Genomic DNA, 26,825 nt, shown 5'->3' on the forward strand with positions numbered 1-26,825 from the left:
ACACCGGATGAGTACACTCATGTCTTATGGGGACCAAAGTGAGTTGCAACTTCATTCACAATGTGCTGAGAATTAACTGGTGACAGGATTACGGAATTAAGTGCTTACTTCACAGAAAACATGAAGTCCTCGGTCTGATCCCCATATCCCATGTTTGTTTAAAACTGGGTATAGAAGTACAAGTCTGTAATCATAGCTCTCGGGAACCAGAGACAGGTAAATTCCTGGACCTGGCTGGCCAGACAACCTATCCTAATCAGACAAATCCCAGTGAGAGTTCCCGTCTCAAAAAGCAAAGAAATAAAACCAGAAAATGGATGGTGCCCAAGGGAACCAGGACCTGGTTGTCCTTTGACTCCTGCATGTGTGTACACATACTTACATACACATCTACACACATACACAAGTACAGACAAATAAAACTCCTGAAAACAATTTTAAAAATTGTGATATTTGAGGATATAGATCACACAGTCCATGTTATGTTTTTAAAGCAATTGTCCTGGGAGTGGGCTGTGTAGGAGGTTAGGGAGCTACATTAGTAAGAGAGATCTGAGCAGAACAGAGTATCATCAACCCAACTCACATGGCCCGGGGTCTGCCAGGTTTATTATGTAAGTTCTCTACATTCTCCATCAGGAAAGGAACCAGTTTCTTTGCTGTCTGAGGCATCATATAGAGAATGAACTGTGATCTCTTGACTTTGACCAGCTTAGCAGCTGCAAGGCCCATTATAGCTTCATTCAGGCTAGACTGTGAACCTAGAAAGGAGTGAAACAGGGCCAAGTAACTGTCATTCTAGGTCAAAGAAGTAGTCCAAAGATGTACACAAAATTTAGTCAGAAAACCTTGCCTCTAGTATGGCTCCTTTGTGTCCATCCATAAGTTATTCCACAGACATATTTTCTCTCATGTCCAGTAGAATACTAAAAACCCTCACTATGTCTCTATGAACAGGAGCATATTTAAATAATAGCCAATCTTGTTCGAGCATGTTTTATGCCCAGGCATTAATCTTAAGCTTCATTCATTCCTCTCATTGATTCTATGTTTCAGTATCTTTTAGTATCAGAGTTTTTACACGTGAGGACACTGACTAATGGGAAAGTCATCTGCTCCAGAATCACAACTTGGAGGCAGAGCCAGGAAGTTCTCTGTGGCTTTAACTCCAGAGAGCACATTTGCAACCACACTAGATATAAATCTTGGTGACCTGGCAAGTGCTCTGTGTCACAAGCTGTCATTCTTGTTCCAGGAACAGAAGGTCAGAGGCCACGCTCGGTCTCCCATCTAGTTGTTCTGAGGGCTCCTGAATATGTCTTCAAAATACATTCAGCTAACCAAAAACTACATACTCACTGCTTCGTCTATTAACACCATAGTCTGTAATATTTGAAACTGGTTCCACCATAGAGGTAGTGGAAGCCAGACCAAGAAATGTGCATTAGGTTGGGATTCTGAAGTTTGCAGAAAGAGAAAAAAGGTTGCAGGGTGAGGTGCCCAGGGTGGAGGGTGATCCTACAGATGTGCATGCAGGAGGTCCCAGCAGACAGCACACACTCGTGTCCCCTTACTTTGGATCTGCAGATGTTGTTTCCAGTTGATGGCCTCTGGTGTGCCAAGGAATTCCAAACAGTTCTTAGGATTCTTAGAATAGATCTGGTAAGTGTTGGTATGGTGATCAAGGTCATCTGCCATCTCCTATTTGGTCAGGCAACACAGAGTAAATACAATTGACTACTCCATGTCATTTCAGTATTTTTTTTAGAATTTCATTATACATTTCCTATTATTCTTTAAGTTTATTCTTTGAAAATTTCACAGATATATACAATACATTTAGTCACGTTCACCTCACTCCCTCCCTCCAACTCCTCAAGACCCCTCCCAATGTATCTCCTCTCCAATTTCACTTCCTCGTTTTTTAAAAACAACCATTCAGTCCGGTTAGCACCATCCAGATATATATGTATTTGGGGTCACCCATCAGAATATGGGCAATGTGCCAGTGGTCACTGCCCAAAGAGAAGTGGCTCTCCTTCCCTGAGCAGCCACCCACCACCTTCAACCAGGGCTAGGGGTTCAGGAACTCCTTTCCCATCCTTGCTGGAATTTTCAAACTTATTCATTAAACTTAAGCAGAAATGTTTTCTTCAAATGTCAGCAGCATTTCTTAATTATTAACATCATGAAATCAAGTAAAAAAAAAACTCCACTCTATGGAAAAAAATTTATTAAACTTTATTAAAATTTATATATTCATTACAATTCAAAATCAACTAAAGATGGTTTATGAAACATTCTTCCCTGGGCTAGTAATAGTCAGGAAAAAGAAGAGCGATACTGTCAAAGGCCTTATAAGAGTAACTCTTCTTGTTCCAAACAGCCTCAAAACAAACGTGTTTTTTCTTTCTCTCTGTGTGTACAGAGTGTTTGCAAAGGGACGTGGGATGTGCATGGAGGTCAGAGAGCCTCTGTGAGTGCCAGTCTTCACCTTCCACCTTGTTTGAGACAGGGACTCTTGTTTGCTGATGTCAACACAAATCTAGCTGCCTGTCAAACTTCCAGGAATTCTCCTGTCTCCCAAGTCTCACCTCTCTGTAAGAATGCTGGGTTTACACACATGCACTGCTCTATAGAGCTTTATGGGGCTTCTAGGCATTTGAACCCAGGTCCTCAAACTTGCAAAGCAAATGGCCTCTTCAGCCCATAGATACATTTTTAGCACAACAATATTGAAATTGGCCAGATGAACTTGTATTCGAATTTTTATGTATACACAATAAAGTCATACGAAAACAAAACATGATTTCTTTAAACTGTAAAGCACAAAGCACCATTCTTCAGAAAAGACCTGTATTTCTGGCAAAAATCACAACATAATTTGTTCAGAAAGCTCTTATCAAAGTTAATAAATGACAGCTGGGATTTTTTTTAAGATAAAGGGGAGGAATGAAGAACAAATATTCAGCTAGGGCAGGCTAGCCAGAAAACATTGCACAGAAATGCCCTTGCAGCTAGACAAAACTACAACTGACAATCCATCTTATCAATACATTTGAAAAAAATATGATTCATTTTTAGTTTATATTGTAGGTTGTTTGGTGAGGTTTTTTAATAAATGTTATTGTGTATGTTTAAGGTACATGTGATATTATGAAACACACACATAATAATAACAATGTTTACTATACTGAAGCCAATGAGCAGACCTGTTGTCTCACATAATTACTCTTCTTTCTTTGGAAATAGCAGCAAGAACTTTACTAATTTAGCAGTAAATAGAGTAAAATTGCATGTTGCACGTTAGATCTTTGGGCTTCTTTAGTCTATATATCTGTTTCTTCGATGCCTTAGGCATGTACCTCCTTGCTCATCACCATCAGTTACATGGTTTTTGGTTTTGTTAAGATACACAGAAAAACTTTTTCAGATACATAGAAAAATTTTTTAATTCACATGTAAGTAAGATTATAATTATTTCTGTGACTGCCTATTTCACTTACCACAGTATCTTCCATTAATCTATATTTTAGAAGACAATAAATAGTATATCTTTCTTATATTGCTAATAATATTTAATTTTATACATATATCAGCTTTCCCATTCATCTGTCTGTGGGTTCCAGGGTTACTTCTTATGTATTACAAATAAGTATCCAATAAATACGGCAGTATAAACATTTGCAGCACTGATTTTATATCATTTCTGTATATATTTCTGCCCAGAAGAGTGATTACAGGATCAAATGCCAGTTTTATTTTTGTATTGGGGTACTTTCCTCCTATATATGGACTATTAAGAAGTTTTGTCGCCGGGCGGTGGTGGCGCACGCCTTTAATCCCAGCACTCGGGAGGCAGAGCCAGGCGGATCTCTGTGAGTTCGAGGCCAGCCTGGGCTACCAAGTGAGTTCCAGGAGAGGCGCAAAGCTATACAGAGAAACCCTGCCTCGAAAAACCAAAAAAAAAAAAAAAAAAAAAAAAGAAGTTTTGTCAAAAAAAAGAGTATTAGATTCTTTCAAATAATTTTTTTGTCATCCACTGACATGGCCATGTGATGCTTTGATGGACCACAACTGCTGGCTTGCATGTGCTAAGCCAGCCCTACATGATAGCATGCCACGTCAATTAACCATGGATGATAATGTTTTTGATGTCATTGAACTTGCTTTCTAATATTTTATCTAATATTCCATTAATATTCATTAAAGGAAATTGCTAGCAGTTATCTTATCTTCTATGGATTAGTATGAAGGTGGTAGTGGCCTCATAAAATACACATAGAAGAATTCTTCTAGGTCTATTATTTTGTAATAAGCAGTAATAATCTAGGCATGGTGATGTATGCCTGTAATCCCAGAACGTGGAGGAGGAGGATCAAGAATCTGGAACAGCCTGGGCTACAGAATGAATTCCAGGCCACCCTGGGCTAGAAGGCTCAACACTATCTGACACACATTAACAAGACAAAACAGAAAAGTGAGTACTAGTTCTGATCCTTCTCAGACTGTCTGTAGTACTCAGTATTAAACCATTTGGTACTATGTCTTGTGTTTTTTGCTTTTTTTAAACCATTTATCTATTCTTCATCTTTAGATTGAGAAATTTAATCATGTACATTTGAGGTTACTATAAAATAAGAGTGTATTACTAACATCTTGTTATTTCTTTTTTCTGATTTTGATCCCACATTCTTTTCTTTATCTCTTATCTCATCAGTTTAGACTCCATGTGCTTATCTTGTTTCCATCCAGAACAGGCCCTGGCATCACCAGGGTCTATCTCTGTTTCCCTGGAGCCTACATATTTCCAGGTTCATGTTAGACACACAGCAATGGTAAACTTACAGTCATAGTCACTCCATGATATAACTTACCTGCTCCTGAGGACGGACCATCACTGTATTAAAATCAGGCCACTTGTCCACCAGAGCTTTGAGTTTGAATGGGTTTCCCTGGTTCATATGGAAGACAGTCCCATAAACCTAAAAATTTCAACAAACTGAACAGTCAACTGTTCATAGGTACAGTAAAAAGCCTTGTACATAGGGACAGTAAAAGGCCTTGCTTTTGTTGCCAGAATGATGTTGATTTCTATGAAATTAGTATGTGTAAATCATATGATATCTTACACAATCTTTAAGTAATATATTATTACTCCAAGTAGATAGATTCTTAAACAAAATTATAAAACTGTTATAATAGTTAAATATGCAGATACAGTAGATTATTAATCACTCAGTCTCACATCATAGAAGTTTGTTCTATACATTTCTATTTTCTGCCATATAAACATATGCCCATATAATTTTATAAAAAAATGGAATTTCCTAATGTATATGAATTTCACATATACTGTACAAAGACATGTTTCCATGTCAAAAATATAAATTTACATAATAATGTTTAATATCTGCCTAATAGTTAACATTTGGGATCAATTACACTTGACATGTGTGATAAAATATTCAACATTCACAGTTAGAGAAAGAGACTCTGTTTCTAGCTACAATACACACATCATTCTGCTACCTGAGACTTCAATGAATATTGACTGGAAATGACTACAAAAATATTGACTTCTTGACTCTTCTCACTTTGTATGCAAGCACACCAGCACCTGGTATTATTTAACTTCTGCAATGTTGCCCAATGGATTTTTTGATCAAAGAATTTTAAACCTGGACCGTGGACTTTGCCATTTTGACAGACACCTTCCCTGTCTCATCAGAGGAGCAGTAATGTAGAATTACAGGAAAAACTCATGTGGCTTAGTCTATGAATGGCAGCTATATAGGTTGTCAGAGCATCTGGGCAAGTTAATAGAATATCATACTGCTCATGTTTCTTATCCTCCCAATCAATGTAATAATGGTACTAAACACATTTTCTCCCTGTCTTCCAGAAGAACCTAGATATACCAGTGGTAAATAAAAGAAAATGTAAACCAACAGGAGTCTCTGCCTGCTGTTTTGGGAGCTTGGTGTTCAGTGGGAATTTTTGTTTGTTTGTGCTATTGTAAATGGCAACTAATTTCAATTTTTGATTCCAATCATTCATTAATTGCCAATGTATAAAAATAGAATTGAGTTGTGCTACTTGAATATTGATCTTGAATCCTTTAACCTGTTAAACTTATGTCCAGAAGATTGTTTTGTGGGCTCTTTAGGCAATTGTGACCTCTGAGAACACACTACATTTTACTGCCCCACCACTACCATATGTATCACTTTAATTTATTTTTCTTGAATTATATACTGGTTAGGTCACCGATGTTTCATTAAATGAGATTAGGGAAAATGCTTAATTATCCATCTTAAGCAAAATATTCCATTTCTCTGCTTTATAGAAAGATCTTAATTGTACATTATGACTACATGCTTTTTGTCAAGTTGAACAAATTCTCTTTATTCCTAGTTTGCTGAGTTTCATATTTATCAAGACTATTATATTTTGTCACACATTTTTTTCTGTACCTATTAAAAAAGATCAAGCTAGGTGTGGTGGTGTACACCTGTAATGTAGGTAGGTACTCAGGGAGTTGAGGCAGGATGATGATAAGTTAAAGGGCAGTTTGGACTACTTAGTGAGCTCTTGTCTCAAAATACAAAAAATAGAAATCAATCATGGTGGTTTACACCAGTAATTTCAGCATCTTAGAGACTAAAGCAGAGAATTATCATGAATTTGAGGCCAGCCTAAATTACTTGTAAGCTGCAGGCAGTTTGGGCTACGTGATGAGATTCTGTCTTAGAAAACAAACAATTAGGGTGTTTGGCCATCCCATCACCAGAGTAGGCCAAACACCCTAATTGTTGTGCTAGAAACCTCATCCAACTACTGAGGGATCTGGATGCAGAAATCCATGACTAGGCCCCGGGTGGATCTCTGGGAGTCCAATTAGCGAGAATGAGGAGGGTTTATATGAGCGAGAATTGTTGAGACCAAGGTTGGATAAAGCACAGGGACAAATAGCCAAATGAATGGAAACACATGAACTATGAACCAATGGCTGAGGGGTCCCCACTGGATCAGGCCCTCTGAATGGATGAGACAGTTGATTGACTTGATCTGTTTGGGAGGCACCCAGGCAGTGGGACCAGATCTTGTGCTCATTGCATGAGTTGACTGTTTGAAACCTGGGTCCTATGCAGGATTGTTTGGCTCGGCCTGGGAGGAGGGGACTAGACCTACCTGGACTGAGTCTACCAGGTTGACCTCAGTCTGTGGGGAAGGCTTTGCCCTGGAGGAGATGGGAATGGGGGGGGGGGGGGGTTGGGGGGAAGGTGAGGGGGACGGGAGGGGGGAGAACAAGGGAATCCGTGGCTGATATGTAGAACTGAATTGTATTGCAAAATAAATTAATAAAAAAAAAATTATTTGAAAAAAAAAAAGAAAAAAAAAAAAAAAGAAAACAAACAAAACACCGGGCGGTGGTGGCACACGCCTTTAAACCTAGCACCAGAGCCAGAGGCCAGCCTGGGCTACAGAGTTCCAGGAAAGGCGCAAAGCTACACAGAGAAACCCTGTCTTGAAAAACCAAAAAAAAAGAAATCAAACAAAAAAGGATCATATGACTTTTATTCAATCGTGTATTGATATGGTGATTTGTATTGATTGAGCATGGAATCAAACCTATTGTTTAAATATATCTTGCTGTCTTGGTAGTATTTTTGAGGACTTTGGTGTTTATGTTAATGATGAATATAGTTCTATAGTTTTCTATTGAGATATAATTTTGGTTTTGTTACCAGAGTAACTCTGACCCTATGAAATGAATTTAGAAGTATTCCCTGCACAGGTTCTTACACATGTAAAGCAAACACTCTTATCATTGAGCCACCTCCTAAGACCCCCAAATTCCATTACTTTTAAGAACATTACTTATGTACTTTTACATAATCATTTAATGTGATTTTAATGTAATTTACATTTAATATAATTTAACATGCACTTTCAGAACATTTAATGTTATTTCAATATTTAAATTCTAATATATATATTCTAATATATTGATTATATATATTAGAATTTTACATATACTCTGTCTTGGAAAATGTCCTATGAACACTTGAACAGAATTATTAGTTTTGAGAAAGAATCATGTGGCTAGCTTCTTCTCAGATGTCACAGTTAGGAAAATATTAAACATTAATATTTTGTCAACCTGCAACTCTGGGAAACACCCAGTGTTATATAAACAATTCCTGTGTGAGCACAAGGGAATGTCCCTGAGTCACCAAAGATCACCTAGAGCAAATCATCACCTTGCCACACACTATGGTGTGGTCTAACAGGGCTTTCATTTCCTCTTCAGTTAAATGTGTACAGTATGCCTCCCTCCCCTCAGGGTGATATCAACTAAATGTTAAGCCACAAAATGAATACCTGACCTGGAACACAGATCAGTAAATGTTCCTTCTCTTTACCACCTTTTCTGTAGACATTTAATAGTCCCTTTTCTACAAGAATGTTCCATGTTCACCTTTAAGGACTCAGGAAGGTGTTTCCTTAAGGACTTCTCCAACATCTGCAGCATCTGTGGGCTTCGCAAATGGAGCATCTTGGCAGCTACCTTATCCTAAAGAAAGGATTAAGAAATAGATGTCAAAGACATCCACTATGAGATGGTGTCTTCTATATGTGTGGTGGTTTGAATAAGAATGGCCAGCACAGGCTCATATATTTGAATCCTTAGTCATCAGGGAGTGGCACTACTTAGAAGGATTAGGAGGTGTGGCCTTGTAGGAAGTGTGCTACTGGAAGTGGGCTTTGGGGTTTCAGAAGCCTAAGCCACACCCAGTGGATTGCTCTTCTTCTTCTTGCTGTCTGTGGGTCAGGTTGTAGAACTCTCAGCTGCTTCTCCAGCATCATGTCTCCTTGAATAGGGCTCCCCACTGTGATCATAATGGACTAAATCTCTGAAACTGTAGGCAAGACCCAATTAAATGTTTTCCTTTATAAGAGTTGCTGTGATTATGGTGTCTCTTCACAGCAATAGAACACTGACTAAGACAATGTATGACAGGGAAGCTGTACCCAGGAAATCTCAACAATACTGTTATCAAAATAAGACCTGAAAAAATGGCAATGTCAACTGACATGCCAATGTAGATAGGGGAATTCTCACAAGGCTTCTCCCCTAGATGAAGCTCTACAGGTGATCAATGGCTGCTAAAAGAGGAGGAATCAGTCTCCCCCACTAATGAGACTCCTGATAGGTTACCCAATACCAAGAGGTCAGCCCCAAACAGATATGAACAACACTAAATAAACTCAGCAAGTTGTAATTTATAAATTTCCGTGCGTGCGTGTGTGTGTGTGTGTGTGTGTGTGTGTGTGTGTGTGTGTGTGTGTAAATGTCACAATAATCAAAGAGTAAAAGTGCATGACTCTATAAAGAGTTGGGGTGGGGCACAGGCACTGAAGGAAAAAGAGGTAGAGGAAATGATGATGTAAATATAGTACTCACATGAGCAATTTTCAAAAAATTCAAAAAGGAAGGTGAGAGAATGGGAAGAGCTAGAAGGCATGCAGACACAAGGAGCAGTTCTAGTTTACAACTTGAGCTGTATTCCTACTGTTTCATGGGTGCCTCCTATAGTAAACTTTTCACTAAATGGAAGAAGAGATAGGTGCTTCCTTGTGAAACGATCATGAACATCACTTTTCAATCTTTAAAAATACTTCGGAAGATTTTGCTTTCATTTTTATAGCATCTACAATTCTAGAAATAAAGAGTGTATGAAGTTAACAAATCTATGCCCAAAGCATATATGGGCACCTTTTGGTAGGGGTGTGTGTGTGTGTGTGTGTGTGTGCACTGTGGGATAATGCTTTTGTGCACTGGTTTAATAAAATGCCGATTGGCTAGTAGCCAGGCAGGAAGTATAGGCGGGATAAGCAGACAAGGAGAATTATAGGAAGAGGAAGGCCGAGTCAGGAGACACCAGCCAGCTGCCCAAGGAGCAACATGTAATGGGATGCAGGTAAAGTCACGGATCATGTGGCAATATATAGATTAATAGTTATGGGTTAATTTAAGATGCAAGAACTAACTAGCAAGAAGCCTGAGCCATTAGGCCATATAGTTTAAAAATAATATTAGCCTGTGTGTGTTTATTTGTGTGTGAGAAGCTGTGGGACTGGCAGGTGAGAGAGATTTGTCCTGACTGCAGGCCAGGCAGGACACAGGAAAACTTCAGCTACAAATGGCACCCAATGTGGGGCAAGAATTTCCACCCAAAACCTGAGAAAGCTTTAAAAAAGGGTTCTAAAATGGAGCTAAGAACAGCTTCCTAGTTGTGTCTATCAGAAAAGCTGTGATACAGAGACACTGAGGCCTGCAGGCTTGAGCTACAGAATGGCAGGTTCAACAGCATATAGGCTTGAGTGCAGCATGGCCGATTCCTGCCTCTGTACACAGTGGCATCTGCAAGCCACACAGCATGGTGGATATAGCTTTTGCTAGTACAAAAAAAGTGTGTGTGTGGTGGGGGGGGAGGGGGGTGGGGGGGCCACATGCTGCTGGATGGAAGCATAGATCCACTGCCTCCCAGAGTTGGCTGAGAGTATGGTTTCCCCAGAGGTGGTGGTAAACATAGTTCAGCCATGTTGGAAAGCTGAGATGGGTGGAGCCAGCAGCCAAAGCTTCCATTTCAGTACTAGCCACTGCAGTTCAAAGCAATAGATTCACAATAAGGCAGATTCAGATGGAATAAGACTTTAAATGGTTTCCAGTGTGTGTAAAAAATGTACGTAGGTTTGAAAGAAAGAAGGAAAGGAGGATAGTTAAATAAAGAAATAGTTTCAAAAAATAAAATCTTTAAAAAGAAAATAAAAGTAATAAAACATAAGCCATGTAAAAATGGATATTACAAAGAGAGTCTGGGTTATATTGTCTTTGGGATTTTTAACTGCAGAAAGACATTTGATTGTAAAGGCTGCTCAGTTAAACCAATATGTATATTTTAAAGGTATCTTGACTTCAAAATTTGGATCTACGGATATGTTGCTTTGGAAAGGAGGCTCTGCTTTTGTTTCCAGAGGAAGCAAGAGGCTGTGGATTTGTTCCAGGTTAAGATGGATCAGATTTGATCAAGCCAGGCATCCTGAACCTTAACAGATAGTACCTATCAACAAAGGTTATAGCCAGTCTTCCCAGGACTTGACCATTATCTTGAATTTTCTCAGGATCCCCATAAGACTACCAGTGCCCTCTATCAGCAGGAAGTAGCCTAGAATACTATGCCCGCATTCCCAAAAAAATGGATTATGGATATTTGTCTTTGTTTAGAGATTGATTACAAACTGTTTTTGGTCATAGTCAATATCTTAGTCAAGAAAAAAAGGGATGGGATATAGATATAATTGGATGAAAGGATAGATTATTGAATCTACTTTTAAAGAGCAACAACTTGCTTAAAATGTTTTACATTGCTATAGATTTTAGTTTATTGATACAAATTTAAAGTTAATTTTGTTATACTTTATATATATATATATATATATATATTTCTACTCTTGTTTAAGGTATTATGTTTGTATAGCTCATTTAAATAGTAATGGATAATTAAGAAATACAGATTAATAATTAGTCTTCCATGACAGTCAAACTTATAGTCATGTTATGTTTTCTAGGTATACATAGATATAATTAGATAGATAATCTTCAAACACTTCAAAGACCTATATAATATGGCATTTAAAATGTTTTAAAACCTTAGACTTTCCTGAACAATGAAACACGTCTGCTCCTGGCAGTAGTGATTTACTTCAGAGAGGTGGATGGGCTTTGAAGACACTCCATATGGAGTTTATCTTCTTCTTGGCAAAAATAGAAATTTGGGCAAGGCTGGATTGCTTAAGAAAATGTTTTATTGATTGGACATACAGGACCCATGGAAAAGTGACCATTGAACTTTATAAGGAGAGATGGTCCTTCAGGTTCTTGCTTCACAGAAGAAACTGCCAGACATTCTATAGGACACAGAGAAAAGAGACTGCAAGACTCTAGGCCTATATGGCTAAAGATGGATGCCCCAACTTTGCAGAGGAACTTTTTCAGGCAGGCAGCTGTCTCTGTCATTCTGTATTTTTGGAAGTTGCTTACAATGCTCTTCCTGTTTACTTAGATAATATATCCATCTGGCATCCTCAGGCCAGATGAGACACAGGAAAACTTCAGCTGTGTGTGTGTGTGTGTGTGTGTGTGTGTGTGTGTGTGTGTGTGTGTGTTAATATTGGGGATTGAACCGAGGTCCTTATGTACACTTGCCAAGTACTCTACCACTAAAATAAATGCACTGAACACTTGTGGATTTGAAACAAAGTAAAAAGGATTAAGATGGATGGGTTATCTGTGTCTCTGACACATGGTAAATGAGGTCATGGTAAATGAGATAGTAGCCTTTAAGTCTACTGCAAAGCACCTAGCTCTATGCTTGCTCATTATTTGTCAACCTATCTTAATAACTTAATGAAGCACATTGTTTCTTGATATTGGCAACAAAAAAGAAAAACAAAAGGTGTTTCTTCTGAGCTCTTCCCTGTGGGTTATAATGATGCTATAGCATACCATTACCAGAGTTGACAGTGTGTTAGAATGAGAATTTTACATATAGGTAAACAGATTAATAGGTAGGTGGATGGATGGATGGATGGATGGATGGATGGATGGATGGATGGATAGAAGGATAGACAGATGACAGACAGACAGACAAATAAATGGATAATACAGACAGATGATAAATATTCTTTAACCTTGACCCATTTATTTTCTATATAGAAGGATTAGCAATAATTTATGTATGATAAAACTCACCAATCTTAAATTAATAATTTTATGAGTTTTGGAAAATGTTTACATTTGCTTAACTAGCACTATAAGAATAATGTAGACCATTTCCATACACCCAAAAAGTTCATTTCCATCAATCTCTTTATCTGACTCTCTGACCCAAGAAATCATTAGTAGTTTTCTGACACTATAATTGTCCTTGAACAAAATGTAAATTAAATGGAATTATTTAATATATACTTGTATATTAAATCTATAATGGAATTGTGTTGTATTTTTCAATATATGATGCATTTAAATATATTTTTGACACTGGTTTCTCTTAACAATCAAATCCAATTTGTTTTTTTAGTATTTCAGCAGTACAGTTTTTTTTAATCAGTGGATAGTATTCATGTATGCATGAATCAGAGTTTCTTTATCCTTTAATCTTATGGATACTTGGTCTGTTATGGTTTATAGGCAGTTATTCATAAAATTATTATTCTAGTAAATGTACACATTCATGAGAATGTTTTTATTTCCAGAACTACATGGTATGTATTTGACTTTGTAAGTAATTGCTTATCTTTTTTCCAAAGTGAATGCATAATCTTACATAATCATTGTATAATCAAGAACCATCGATGCAGTATTCTAAAGCCTCAGCTCCACATGGGAAAATACACAGGGCTCATTACCAAGGCAGGTCAAAAGGTCAAGGCCCACATATATTTCAACAGATCAATTTTCCAAGGAATTGGTAGTGCTGGATTTTACCCAAACACTGTGACTCAGCAAAAACAGTGGTTAAAGAAATCCTCCTAGACCATGGTAAATGAAGACCACATGAGAATAGGAAGAAGCAAAGTGCTAGAGAGGCCCACAGAAATCCACAAAGATACCCACACAACAGACTGCTGGCAGTGGTCGAGATACAGCCCAAACTGACCTACTCTGGTGATGGGATGGCCAAACACCCTAATTGTCGTGCTAGAAACCTCATCCAACTACTGAGGGATCTGGATGCAGAGATCCATGACTAGGCCCTGGGTGGATCTCTGGGAGTCCAATTAGCGAGAATGAGGAGGGTTTATATGAGCGAGAATTGTTGAGACCAAGGTTGGATAAAGCACAGGGACAAATAGCCAATGCATGGAAACACATGAACTATGAACCAATGGCTGAGGGGTCCCCACTGGATCAGGCCCTCTGAATGGGTGAGACAGTTGATTGGCTTGATCTGTTTGGGAGGCATCCAGGCAGTGGGACCAGATCTTGTGCTCATTGCATGAGTTGGCTGTTTGAAACCTGGGGCCTATGCAGGATTGCTTGGCTCGGCCTGGGAGGAGGGGACTGGACCTACCTGGACTGAGTCTACCAGGTTGATCTCAGTCTGTGGGGAAGGCTTTGCCCTGGAGGAGATGGGAATGGGTGGGGGCTGGGGGGAAGGTGAGGGGGACGGGAGGGGGGAGAACAAGGGAATCCGTGGCTGATATGTAGAACTGAATTGTATTGAAAAATTAAAAAAAAAAAAAAAAGAAATCCTCCTAATACAGATTAAGAGAGGTGGATTAGGGGGAGGGAGGGAGTGGAAAGAGAAGGGGGCTGCAGTCTGAATGTAAAATTAATTATTTAATAAAAAGAAAGTAAAAGAAAAAAGAAATTTTCCCAATCAAATTTGTATTTGGTAAATAGCTCACTAGAAGGACCATCCATCCCATATCATGTGGGTCTTGCATGGGCCCTGCTTGTACATGCAGGACAGGGATAAATACAGACCATCCAAACCCCCATTCTTTGCTTCATTAATGATGAGCTGAACTCATTAATCAATCATAAAGTAATTATTCACTAAACAGATCAAATTTCTCTACTTCCTCCTGCTCAGCATATAGCAGCCCTTACCCCTAACAGTTCTACCAAAATAAACTGAACTCAGATGAAATGTTCTCTGATCATTAACAGACATTGCTGCCTGTTCCATGTCCTTGCACAAAGTTCTCTATGACTCTGCCTATTTCTTTGCCACAAATAACTAAACTGTTCATCCTCATTGATCTGTAAGAACAAAGTTTGTGTTAGCCAACCTGACCCAACTTCAGTTAATTTTGCCCTCATCACATGACTGAACTTTGGCCCACTCTCTGCCTGAGTCAACACTCCCACACAGAAGCCTCTTCCTTGCCATGAGGACTCTCCATAGGCTAGCTTTTTCCACTGAATAAGAGAACACCTCTTCCCTACCTCTCAGATGTTTAAATGTTTGCAGATCATAGGGTCTGCCACATCTCTAGTGCAATCGTCCCAACCTCCTGCAACCTGTTTTGCAATAATCTTGTAAATAACAATTCTCCTTTCCCTACCTAAGCCTTGAATTATTTATTCTTCAGTAAAAAATAAAATAAAATAATAAAAAATAAAAAGCTACAGCCTCATTATAAGTTTACCTTGTGACTAGCATAAGAACCCAGGTGTCTGTCATGTTCATCTATTCATCCCTTCACCTAAAAAATCATGGATGAAAACTTAATGATTGTTTTTGTAAGGAGTCAACTTTTTGAGGTTAAACAAAACTATTTTGAAAGTCCCTTCCTTTCATGAAGTTTTACAATTAGAGTGGACCACAGAAAATGTTTTGAGTGTGTGTGTGACCTATGGATACCAGAAATTGATGTTATCTTCTGCAACTTTTCTTACTCTTATTTTCTTTCTTTTCATATGTGTATGAGTACACATGTGGGTATGTGTATGTTCACATCTGTGTTTGCGTATGTGTGTGAGTACAAGCACAAGTGTCTGTGGAGACCAGAGGACAGCCTTGTTTGAAGCAGGGTTTCTTGCTTCTTCCTGGTGCATCTGCCAGGCTAGCCTGTGAGCTTCCAGGGTTCCTCTTGTCTCCTCCCATCAGTTTTCAGTTGGCATGCTAGGAATGCCTGCTTTATGAATCCTGGGGAACCTCAACTCTGGTCCTCATGCTTGAATTATAAGTACTTTATCCACCGATCCATTTCTCCAGCTCCTGGACCTTAACTTTTTTGGGGGACAAGATCTGTAAGGAAGTTTATCAATTCAACTATGAGCCCCAGTGATTCTCCTGCTTTGTCCTTTCCTGGAGTAGGATTATAGGCACATGCTCTTGTGCCTGGCTTCTGACATGAAGACCTCATGCTTCTGCAGCAAGTTCTTAACCAACGGAGCCATCTCTTCAGCCCCGAGAAGAAATATGTGGAGGTAAAATTGGAACATCAGAGGTTTTTTTTTTAAGCTCATTTCAATTCACAAGGCAGCAGATTGCTGACAAGTATTTCAATCTCCTCCCAGATCTGTATCACTGACTTCTCTGTCATTCTGGCTGTGTGTGTTCAACTCCACTAAGTAGGAAGCAAAATACACCACTGAAGAAATCCAGAGTCAGCAAGGACCAATAGGATTTGTCTACCCCTTTCGAATTCTTGCTTGTGCTCTTCCCTACTTCATGTCCATTTCCCCTTTTCCCAAGTTCCTTCCCTGTGTGCTCCAGTCTCCAGCATCAGACAGGAAGAAGCAGTCACGTAGAAACTGCTTCAGCAGCACATGGTTGCATAAGGCTACCCTGTGACAAATTGTCAGCTACTAGTGTTGTAGATTTTGTCATTTAATCAGTTTCCTCATTAGGGTGTGGGGGTTGAGTGTCATGGTACACATGTGGAAGTCAGGGGACAACATATGGGAGTCAATTTTTCTTTTTCTGCTTAAGTTCCAACTCAAGAAACCAAGCTCGGTGGCAATCAGTTTCACCAAATGAACCATTTCATCAGCCTCTTTCTATTTTGAAAGAACCTTTGGCATAGAATGTTTTCTGTTATCTGAAAATGTCATTATTATTTGTTCTAATTACAAAGTAGTATTCAAAAGCTATTCACTTACCTTTTCCCCAATTCTAATATCTTCTTGAATCTTGTCCCATCTTGAAAGAAACCTAAGGGTCTGATTGCACACTGTGTATAATCTAAGTAATATAAAGTGACATTTCTGCATTTTGACCCACTGTGTCAAATTGAAATTATCAAATAATGGAATTACAACAGAGTGAAATGATCAAACAAAGCCTGTAACCAATGACCATATCACATGTTCTGAGCGTCAGAATTCCACAAGAAGGAGATGCTCAGTTGCAGATCTGTTAGAGACCTTAAAGAAGGCTGCATAAGAACCATTAAATAGAGCAGGCTGTTAGAAAACACACTAGTTACCATGCTCCATGGAACCACTTGTTAGGAAACAGGAAAAAATGTCATCTTGTTGGACTCAAATACTAGCTAGCTAGACTTTGGTGTGGGGTTTGCAAAACTCCATCATTCAAGAGAAAGCTACCTTTACCCTAGATCATTTCCCTCTCTGTTCCTTCCACTTTCCTGGCAATTATAAATGGCCCTTGGCCTATTTTTGGTGTCCATGAACTTACTTATCCATGTTTAGGGAACTAATTCCAGCTGGCTCTTTCTCCATTTATTTTGACTGCCAGCTCTCTGGTAACATAGGTTCAGGGACTTCCATTCTTTAGTTTGACCCTTTGGAACACTCGTTCTTTGGATGACCCAGGAGAATATATATCTGCATAAACAGTGCTTGGATAAGTTTGCTCTATTGTTCCAGTGACCAAAGATCTCACTCTGTCTTTTGATCTCACTGCTTTAAGATGTTGGGAAATATTTGGACTAATGAATCTTCCATGTGTGATCCCTTTACCTATGTTTGTTCATCAATTACATATGGGCAATGACAGGCTTTTTCACTTATCCTTGAGCTCTCTATGTAGAAAAGTCTTTTTTTTAAAAAAAAAAAAAAAAAAAAAAAACCTCTTCCCCGGCCACAGAAACAGTCTCTACCAGAACCACTGAAGCAGAGTCACATCCAAAGGTAGGCTTGGGAGGATTCACTTAGTCATGTATTCTTTTCCAGTGCTGGTGTCAGAACCCAGGGCTTTGTGTGTGAGTTCCATTACAGAAATACATCTGCACCCCTTCTAAGTAATTTTTCTCTTTTCTTTTTTTTTAATTATTTGAATTTTTTATCCTCTGGATCTTTCACAGGGATTTTTCTTTTAATCACCAAGTTCAGGTCTATTAATCTTATCTGTGGTCTCTCTTTTCCACACAGAATGCTTCATGGAATATCTCTTTAACACAAATACCATGCTATAGCGCCCCTGACTTTTATTCATTTTTATTATTTTAACACTACCTTCCACGCCTTGTTTTGAATTTCTAGGTAAAGGTGGCTTAGTGTAAGCTGATAAAGGAGAGAATCTGAATAAGATACCAAAGAAAGGAAGAGCTTTGGAAAGTCACAGAGAATGTGACAGGATGCCTGAAAAGTTCACGGGTGAAGATGGATGGCCATTGATTAGAAGCAAGTGAACATTGCTACAGATGCACAGATCCCTGGTGGAGAGAAGCAGAAGCCACTTCCTAAAGGTAAACCAGGTGGGAGGCAGGCAGATCTATATTGTGGACAAACTAATAGTCCTCACTGGATTCAAATCCAGTTATGAGTTTGGAGGAGACAGTGACTTCTCTGTCAAATGAGACTCGGAGAACAGCATCTAGGTGCCATCTTGAAAAGGAAGTTATCGCCAAAAGCTGAGTTACTACAGGGGCCTGAAGTCAGGGATGTAGATACTCAAGCTTGTGACAATGGAGTACAGTTGTCCTTTACTGCTGGGAATTCCTGTAGATATATCCTCAAATTATTCTTCTCATCTTAAATGCCCACCACGTTGTCAGATAAAAATTGACAGCTCATCAGAATAGCACAGTTCCTAAGAGAAAACTATAAGTCATCTGAGTTGAGGTCTAGGCTTAACAAATTGACAGCTGGATGACTGCACAATTTTATATAAATGTACCCCATATTCCTCATGGATAAAAGATGATCATAGTACTCAACTCCTACATTTTTATAGTAATTTAATGAGTTAATGTCTGTAGTGCATGAGAACAGTACCTGAAACACTGTAGCACTCTATAAATATTACCATTATGACCATGAACTAACAGTGCAGTTTGTAATCAGATTGAAATTTTTGTAATATGTGTCAACATTTCAGGTTTAGTAACTGGACAGACCTAAGAGAACCAATATACTATACAGGATATTACTTCTCTGACTATTGAATGATATTAACTTTGGCATCCAGAAATACTACTTAGAAATCATGAATATAAAAGGGAGAATAAATCACAAAAACATAAATTTTTATTTAGTTGACAACTGTCAAAATCTATTAAATGAAAGAATTATGAAGTATTTATATTAATCCAAGCATTTGTTTGCTCATTTCACTTGATGTAAGGATTCATTCTTCATTCACCATGAATATTTATGACCTCCCTCAATCCATATGTTAAAATTCTAACAGCCATTGTTTATATACTGAAAAACGAGACTTGGGGACTCGGTCTAAGGACATTTCTTTTACAGACACACAAAGAAGTCACCATCCCTGAATCAGAAAACAGGTTGCCTCCTGACATCACTGCTGGCTCTTTGATCTTGCACCTCCCAGCATCAAGAAGTGTCAAAAGTGAAGCTGCTACTGTTCATGAGCCAGCTCTCTTACAGAGTTTGGTTAGAGCAGCCCAAAAAGTCTAGGACAAAGTAGTGATTGAAGGCCAACTATTGAAGAGAATGGGGATTTTTACCAGATAGCATCTTTCCCAAGACCCAAAAAGAGGCATGGTAGTAGAAGAATAGCATTCCAAGAGGCCAGTTTGACATTTCAGTTAGAAGCACCTCAGAAATTCCATGCAAATCAGAAGCAAAGTGGAGTTTGATGCCAGAGTACAACAGGAATAACAGTGAGTATTGCCGACTACATTTGGAACCAGCTTCTACTTGTGTGCATCTGCACCCTGCAACAGAATCATGTTATTCAACTAATACAGGGAGAAAGGGACCAGGTCCACATTGGAGAGCTGCCAGTGCTGGCCATGGCCAAAGTCCTCTTGTAAATGGCATTTGAAAACTCCTAATGAAACCATTTCAATGTTTGGAATTTATCCAAATAAAACAATTCATGAAGAAACATTCTCTATGAAAAACTGTACAAAACACAGACATGTCACCCTATATGTACATTCATAGATGTGAAATAAAAAATATTTTAAATTAGAAGTCCTTAATAATATAGTTGCAATATAGAGGAGGGTTTTAAATATATATATTTATGGTTTTGAATAAGTAATTCACATTTTCTAAGTGTTAGTATATTTTTCAGAGTGATTTAAAGGGAGAGTCACTTATCTGAATATTAGTAATCAAAAAAGTCTGACTACCTTAGTATATTAGAAAATAATATTTGCAGATACATATATATATATTATATATCATGTCTTAAATAAGTACCACCTGAATTAGCACACTTCCTCCAAGCCTCCATTACATTTTCTATCATAGACCTACAAATAGCAAGCTTTCAGTTTCTTTGTATTTACCAATTCATAATAAGCTCTGCCTCCATTCAATCAAGAATTTCTTACAGATCCCAGTAAATTGCTCCATATATGACAGTTGCCTAAGTTTTACTAAATGAAAAAGTATGTCCTTTCTCCCCAGACACTTTTTATCACATATGAGCTCTAACAATTTCTTTCCACATCCAACAGGAATATTTTGATGCATCCCCTTCAGTAGAGAGCCAAGAGGAGGAGTCCCTGAGTGTCAGTTTCTCCTTGTCCTCACCTGCAAAGCTGTCTCCTCTCTCAGCCTCTATAGAAGTCAGCTGGATGAGACTTACCCTCAGAGTACATGGACTAAGGGGTGCTTTGATCCAGTTTCTAGGAAGCTGTTGAGCAGAAGTTCTTAGAGCAAACTCAAAACAGGGTGAGAGCAGGCCCCTCCCTCTGGAGTTCTTGTTCCAGAATCCGCTCTGTAACTGGGAAGTTAGCAATGTACATTTGGGGCTCTTTCCCAGAAGACTGGACAACTTTCTGCTCCCAGAAATCTCTCTGTCACTTGGAAACTGAAGCCAGCCTACCAGGAGCGAGTGGATGTGTGGGTATACACATGCAACAGAATATTATTTGGCCATAAAGGCATAAAAGTTTGATACATGCCATACTATGGATGATTCTTGACTACATTGTATTAAATGAAATAAACTATACACAGATAAAATATTATATGATCCCACTTTGGAGATCTATGTAGAGTAAGCAAATTCACAGACACAGAAAGTAGAACAGAGGCTACCAAGAGCTGAGGAGGTTAAAAGTTATTGATTAGGAGGTACAGAGTTCACATTGGGGAAAGATGATATAGGTTGGGGTATAGATATTGGGGATAGTTGCAAACTACTGTGAATATATTTAACACTACTACAGTGCACACTTACAATAATTAAAACGTTATATAGACTTTACCGTAATATATTTACATGTCTGTATGGATATATATGAATGTGTATATATGTATTCATATATACGTGTGTATGCATATATATTATGCATATATGTGTATATGTATGTATGCACAGAAAACAAAGAATAATCTATCTCTTTTATCAGACACCAGGCTATATTCCTGTCTGTGAATCTCCATCATTGTATTTTTTATTAGCTTCATATAAATACATTTTATTTTCCTCAGAGTAGCTGAAGGTGATCATTGTTACTTCAGTATAAATGTGTGTGTGTGTACATGTTCCTCTGCATATGATGGAGTGCTCATGCCCCATGAGTGTATACATATGGAAGCCAGAGGTCAATGCTGAGTGTCTCCCCCAATGGCTCTTTACCTAATTTTTTGTATCTGGAACTTTCCATTTTGGTCAGATCGGCTGGGCAGCAAGCCCCAGAGCTCTTCCTGTCTCCCTCTTCCCAGAATTGGAATAACAAATATGCACAGCTGGTGTCCAGAATTTAACTGGGTGCTGGAGATCAGAACTTAGGTCCTCTTAATTGCAAGGCAAGCACTCTACCAGCAACCAGCTCTTAAGTGTAAAGTCTGAACTAAGGAACTTTAGCCAATGTTCTGCTCGTCAGTGTTTTGAAAACTGCTCATCTTTGTAGTGTCAGGCAGGATCCAGAAACCAAAGGCTACAATTTCCACGCTTCACTTGCCTTGTGGTCCTTAGCAGGGCAAAGTTTGGATCGCTTTCCAATTTTACTTTTACACAGTATTATGAACACTATAAATATCCCACTGAATTACAAAAACTTGAACTCAATACCTCTGGGTTCAAAATTTGATGTTGGCATCCCTTAAGTGAAGCCATTGAACAATGATGTCTAGCAAGAAGTCTGGGTATTGGAGGTATCTGAGAACTTTGCAACTATGTCTCAAAGGGAGGGGGAGGAGAGGACAGGGAAGGGAAGAAGAGGAAGGAGGGAAAGGAAAAATATTTTTGGACTTAACTTTAATGCTTGCATGATAGTCAGAATTTTGACACAAACTCCATGATGTATTCAACCATTTTTCTTTTTGGAAATTTAGGACGCTTCCAAAGTCTTACTATTTTATTAAAGAAAAACCACATGACAGGTATCTTTGTATATACTTCTCATTTTTTAATGAATAATTGACACACAGAATTAGGTTTTATTGTACCATTTCCAGATAAAATTTATTTTGATTCTCCTCACCTGTGTCTCATCCCCCTACCGCCTCACCCCCTCACTGCATCCTTACACAAGCCCTCCAGTCCACATTCAGGTCGCTTGTGCTCTCCCCCTGCTTCCTCAACACTTCCTTTCCCCTCTCATGCTCTCTTTTCTGTTTTCAGAGCCTACAATCACATTCACCCCAACTTACAAACATACAGACATACTTTATAAGCTAGAATCTGAAATATGGGAGACAACATGTGCTTTCTGTCTAAATCTAGATTTTTTTTTTTGCTAATTCCCATATCCATTCATTTTCCTGTCAGTTACATGATTTCACTTTTCTTTACAGCTGAAGAAAATTCCTTTGTATATATGTACCACGTTTTCATTATCCATTCATCTGTTGGTTTCATCCAGGCTGGTTCCATGCCTTTGCTATTGTGAGTAGAACATCAATAAACGTGGATGTGCAGGTATCTCTGTGGTAGGATATACAGTACTTTGATACATACTCAAGAGCAGCGTAGCTGGGTCACAGGAAAGTTCTATTTTATTTTATTGAGAAACATACGCTAATTTACATAATGGCTGTACTAGGTTGCACTACCTCCAACAGGGACAAAGCATCCCTCTTTCCTCACATCCTCACCAGCATTTGTCCTTGTCCCTTTTCTTTGCCACAGTATGTCACTGGGGTGAGATGGAATCTCACATCTAGTTTCCATTTGCATTCCCCTGCTAAGAATGCGGAACACTTTTTAAAATCCTTGGTGTGCATTTGTTTCTTCTTTTGAAAACAGCTGTTCCTTTCATTAGCCAATTTATTGACTGGCCATTTGGGGGTTTAATTATTGCATTTCTTTATATATTCTAGATGCCAATCCCTGTCTGAGGTATGGCTGACCTTCTTCCATTCTGCATGCTGACTGTTCACTCTGTTGTCTGTTCCCTGCTCTGGGAACAAAGGGAGCAGTTTCCCTGGCAGGCATTCCAGAGCCCTGTCCTTCCCCCCTCCTCTCTCCATCTGCTCTGGCCTGTTGCTTCAGTGCTTGGAGGATACAAGTAGAGGCATCTGTGGATGCCACCACATCCAGGGTATTCCAGCCCTGGAACCCCTGGCTCCATTCTCTCTTCCCAGTAATGTTCCCGCACTTCCACACACTAGACTGACTGTAATTAAGCCAGGGGAATCCCTCTGCTCCCCAAGTCTTACACCCAGGAGCAGGCAGTGGGAAAGCTGGGTCCACAGAAGAGAGCCAGAGTCAGTAAGGCCAAAAGGGACCCCAAGGGTGCTTGAGACAAAGCAGGGTCAGCCAAGGTGTGAGCAGCCAAGGGGCTCCACAATATCTTGCTTGCTTAGCATTGCTTGGGGGCTGCAAAGTCCTAGAGTTCTTGCACAAAGGGCTACTAGGGGCAGAAAGGGGGTCTCCTGCTGCTAGGCTGCAGATGGGTTTGCACAGTCAAGACACTTGGATCAACTACTTGGAAGGACATTTATTTGGAGGTGGTCATGGGATCCTGAGAAGACCTAGGGAAGGGAAGCACCTGCCCTCAGCACTGATCCCTGACACCAGTAAGAGAAACTGCCCACGACCCACGACCACGAGGGCGGTAGCACCCGCGATAGACAAGGGATGTGGGCGGCTCACCCGTGTCTTGGCGGAACTGGTTCATGGACTGCAGGTCGATGATGTAGGGCGCCAGCCGGCTGTCCACCTGGCCCAGTACCACGCTGCCCCCGGCTCGGGGACCCGCGCGCACCACCGCCTCGATGTGGTGACTCACGGCCGGGCTGTAGGGACGCCAGCGGCCGTGCTCGTTCAGCCATTCCCACACCACCACGGCCGAGGCCAGGAGCATGGCGAGCCCGGGGCCGTGACGCGGCGCTGCCCGCCTCCCGGGCCCGGCCTCCTGCGCTTCCTCCGGCGCCGCCGCCTCCGGGCCTGGACCGCGCCCCCCGCCCCGCGCCCCGCCGCCGCGGGCAGCCTCAGCTGCGGCCCATGGGGGAGTCCGCAGCCGCGCAGGCACCGGGACGCGGACCCCGGGGCCGCCCGCCTCCGACCGCGTGCCGCCGGGCTCCGCCGCTGCTGCCGCTGCTCCGAAGGGTCCAGCGGCTTCATGCAAAGGCCCGGCCCTGCGCACTCGCCGCCCCGCCTTGCAAAGCCACCCGGGGGCGCGCGGCCCGAGCGACGCTGCACCCGCCTCGCACCAGTTGCGCCTGGGGCTCCGCGGGCGCCCGCGTGGATCGCGCCGCACGGTCACGCCCTCCGCCCTCTCTCGGTGCGGAGTGGAGCGACCGCGGGGGCACAGCTCCCCCTCCCTGTGGCTCCGCTCAGTGGTTTCCAGGAGTCGTCCCTCCCCGGCCGTGCCCCAATTTTGCAGCCTCTAACTTTCTGTCTTTCTGTTTTCAACGTAGTGCCCCAATTTTGCAGACTCTAACTTGTCCGTCCATCCGTCCGTCTGTTTTCGGCGTAGTGCGCCGACTGAATCCGAGGCGGAAGCTTCGAGGCTCCCGTCTCACTCCTGCTCGCTCACGCACTGGTACACCCACACTCGCACATACACGCACGCACAGCCTCAAGCCCTCCCTCCTCTTTATGCCGGCTATTACCTCATCCTCGCCTGCATCCTTCCTTAGCTGTCAGTCAAGGATGCAAAAGCCACGCCCCCTGGCCCCTAGCACTAACGCCCTAGAGCTTCTTTGCCCCCTGCTGGTCAGAGTCCACACGTGCATGTCAAAAGCCGCACACTGATCATTGAGAGCCAATGCCGAGGGATGCATGCGTTTATGGCATAAACTTTCTACTGTCTATGTAAAAATCAGAGAAGGCTGATGTGTTGCATTGGCTGCTTGAAAAGTGAATATGAAAGAAATAAGTAGACCCTAATATCTGTATCCATCCGGATACGCACATTTATAAAAGGGGTTTAATAGGAGCTACCCCAGACACTATTGACTATCAAATAAAAAGCTTAGCGCCAGGTATGGGTTACCTCTTTTAGAGCTGTACCACAGAACCCGCAAAACATTATAGCTATTCTCACAACTCAGGGTTACTCTCCAGAACTTGATAGGGGTGTTGATAAAGATGTCCCATTTAGGACTAAGAATTCTGTTTTATTCTCAACACATTGACCAAGTATGTGTCTCTGCATTGATTAATACCCACTTTAAAAAAAAGCTTCTACATAGGTCTAGGGGCATACATATAAATATTCAGAAACAATTTTGACCACAAGACTGTTTAGGAAATAACAATGGCAGCTTCTATCCTAGGACCTGGGACCTAGCCATTGATTTGGGGCTGGTTTTCCAGTGTGCTTGCGTCCTTTCTCCCTTTCACTTAGTAACGAAACTCAACATCTAGTCTCTACCTCTTCATGAGTAAAACCTAGTATTTTATATATTGTATTATTATTACTGTTATTACTACTATTATTATTGTTGTTGTTGTTGTCATTGTGAGGAGGCACACATTATGGTGTTGTAGAGGTGAGTGCACAAGTTTGTAAAGCCAGTTCTCTTTTTCCATCACGTGGCTCCTGGCGTGGAACTGAGGTCATCTGGCTTGTGTGTCAAGCTCTATGAGCCACTGAGCCGTCTCATGAACACTGTTGCCAATACACTTCATTTTAGTGTTCCCAATAGGGGTGTAGTGATAATTTCTTGTGCTTTTCACGTGTGTGTATGCACATATCATGTGTTGATGACGGTGATATTTAACATTTCCCTAAGTGACTACTTCCATCTCTGTATCTTCTTTGGGAAATGTTTGCTCGTGTATTTGGCTACTTTAAAAATTAAAGTTTGAGAACTTTAAAAATATTATCAATAAAAATCTTTGGATACATGGCTTGAATATATCTTCAGACAAGCTGTAGCTTCTTTTCATTCTTCATAGGGTTTTTCACAACTTTCTGGCTTCCATTTTCCATATTAAATGTAAGAATTGTTTGCCTGTCTCTCAGACCTGATACCTTTCCCTTTGTTTTCATAAGGTTTTTGATTTTACAATTTATAATGTAGATCTATAATATATTTTAAATTAATTAAATGAAAAATAACCCCCTCCCTTCCTTCTCCTTCTGTCATGGCTTGGAGAACTTATTGCTCCAGTGTGGTTTATTGAAAAGTTTCCTCTGAATTTCTTTGGTCAAATTTCTTTGTCAAAGTCAACTGGACATATTCCTGTGAACCTATTCCTATATCCAGTTTCTCTATTCCATCCCATTGATCTATACGTTCACCCACCTATCCATGATGTACACTGATGATTCACAAACTGTATTGATGATCCATATTGGGTTATTATAAATAGGACTAATTTAGAGTAAATAACATTGTTTTAAAAACCAAATTCCCATTATTTACTGCTGGTAAATAAGAAATAAACTATTTTTATTACGTGTTAACTCTACAATCACTCTAATTTCCACTATGGGCTAGATTTATACAT

At 40.1% G+C, this 26,825-nt stretch overlaps 2 protein-coding genes across 2 annotated transcripts in view; both read right to left on the reverse strand.

The window, feature by feature from the left end:
* LOC128094286 (glycine N-acyltransferase) overlaps positions 1-24,124 on the reverse strand; it is a 53,427-nt gene extending 29,303 nt beyond the window's left edge. The window contains exon 1 of the mRNA XM_052712538.1: positions 24,018-24,124. The gene's annotated coding sequence lies outside the window, so the exon portion shown is untranslated. The remainder of the gene's footprint in view (positions 1-24,017) is intronic.
* The window catches only part of LOC128094285 (glycine N-acyltransferase-like protein), a 33,555-nt gene extending 9,429 nt beyond the window's left edge, over positions 1-24,126 (reverse strand). Inside the window, exons 1-5 of the mRNA XM_052712537.1 lie at positions 24,018-24,126; positions 8,486-8,581; positions 4,878-4,985; positions 1,575-1,701; positions 587-761 (exon numbers count right to left, since the gene is read on the reverse strand). Of these exons, the coding sequence (XP_052568497.1) occupies positions 587-761; positions 1,575-1,701; positions 4,878-4,985; positions 8,486-8,563 (488 nt within the window). The 5' untranslated portion in view covers positions 8,564-8,581; positions 24,018-24,126. The remainder of the gene's footprint in view (positions 1-586; positions 762-1,574; positions 1,702-4,877; positions 4,986-8,485; positions 8,582-24,017) is intronic.
* Positions 24,127-26,825: the final 2,699 nt, after the last annotated feature.

This window comes from Peromyscus californicus, unplaced genomic scaffold (genome assembly GCF_007827085.1).
Source record: "Peromyscus californicus insignis strain IS unplaced genomic scaffold, ASM782708v3 Scaffold_4__1_contigs__length_199733344, whole genome shotgun sequence".
Classification (NCBI taxonomy): Eukaryota; Metazoa; Chordata; class Mammalia; order Rodentia; family Cricetidae; genus Peromyscus; species Peromyscus californicus.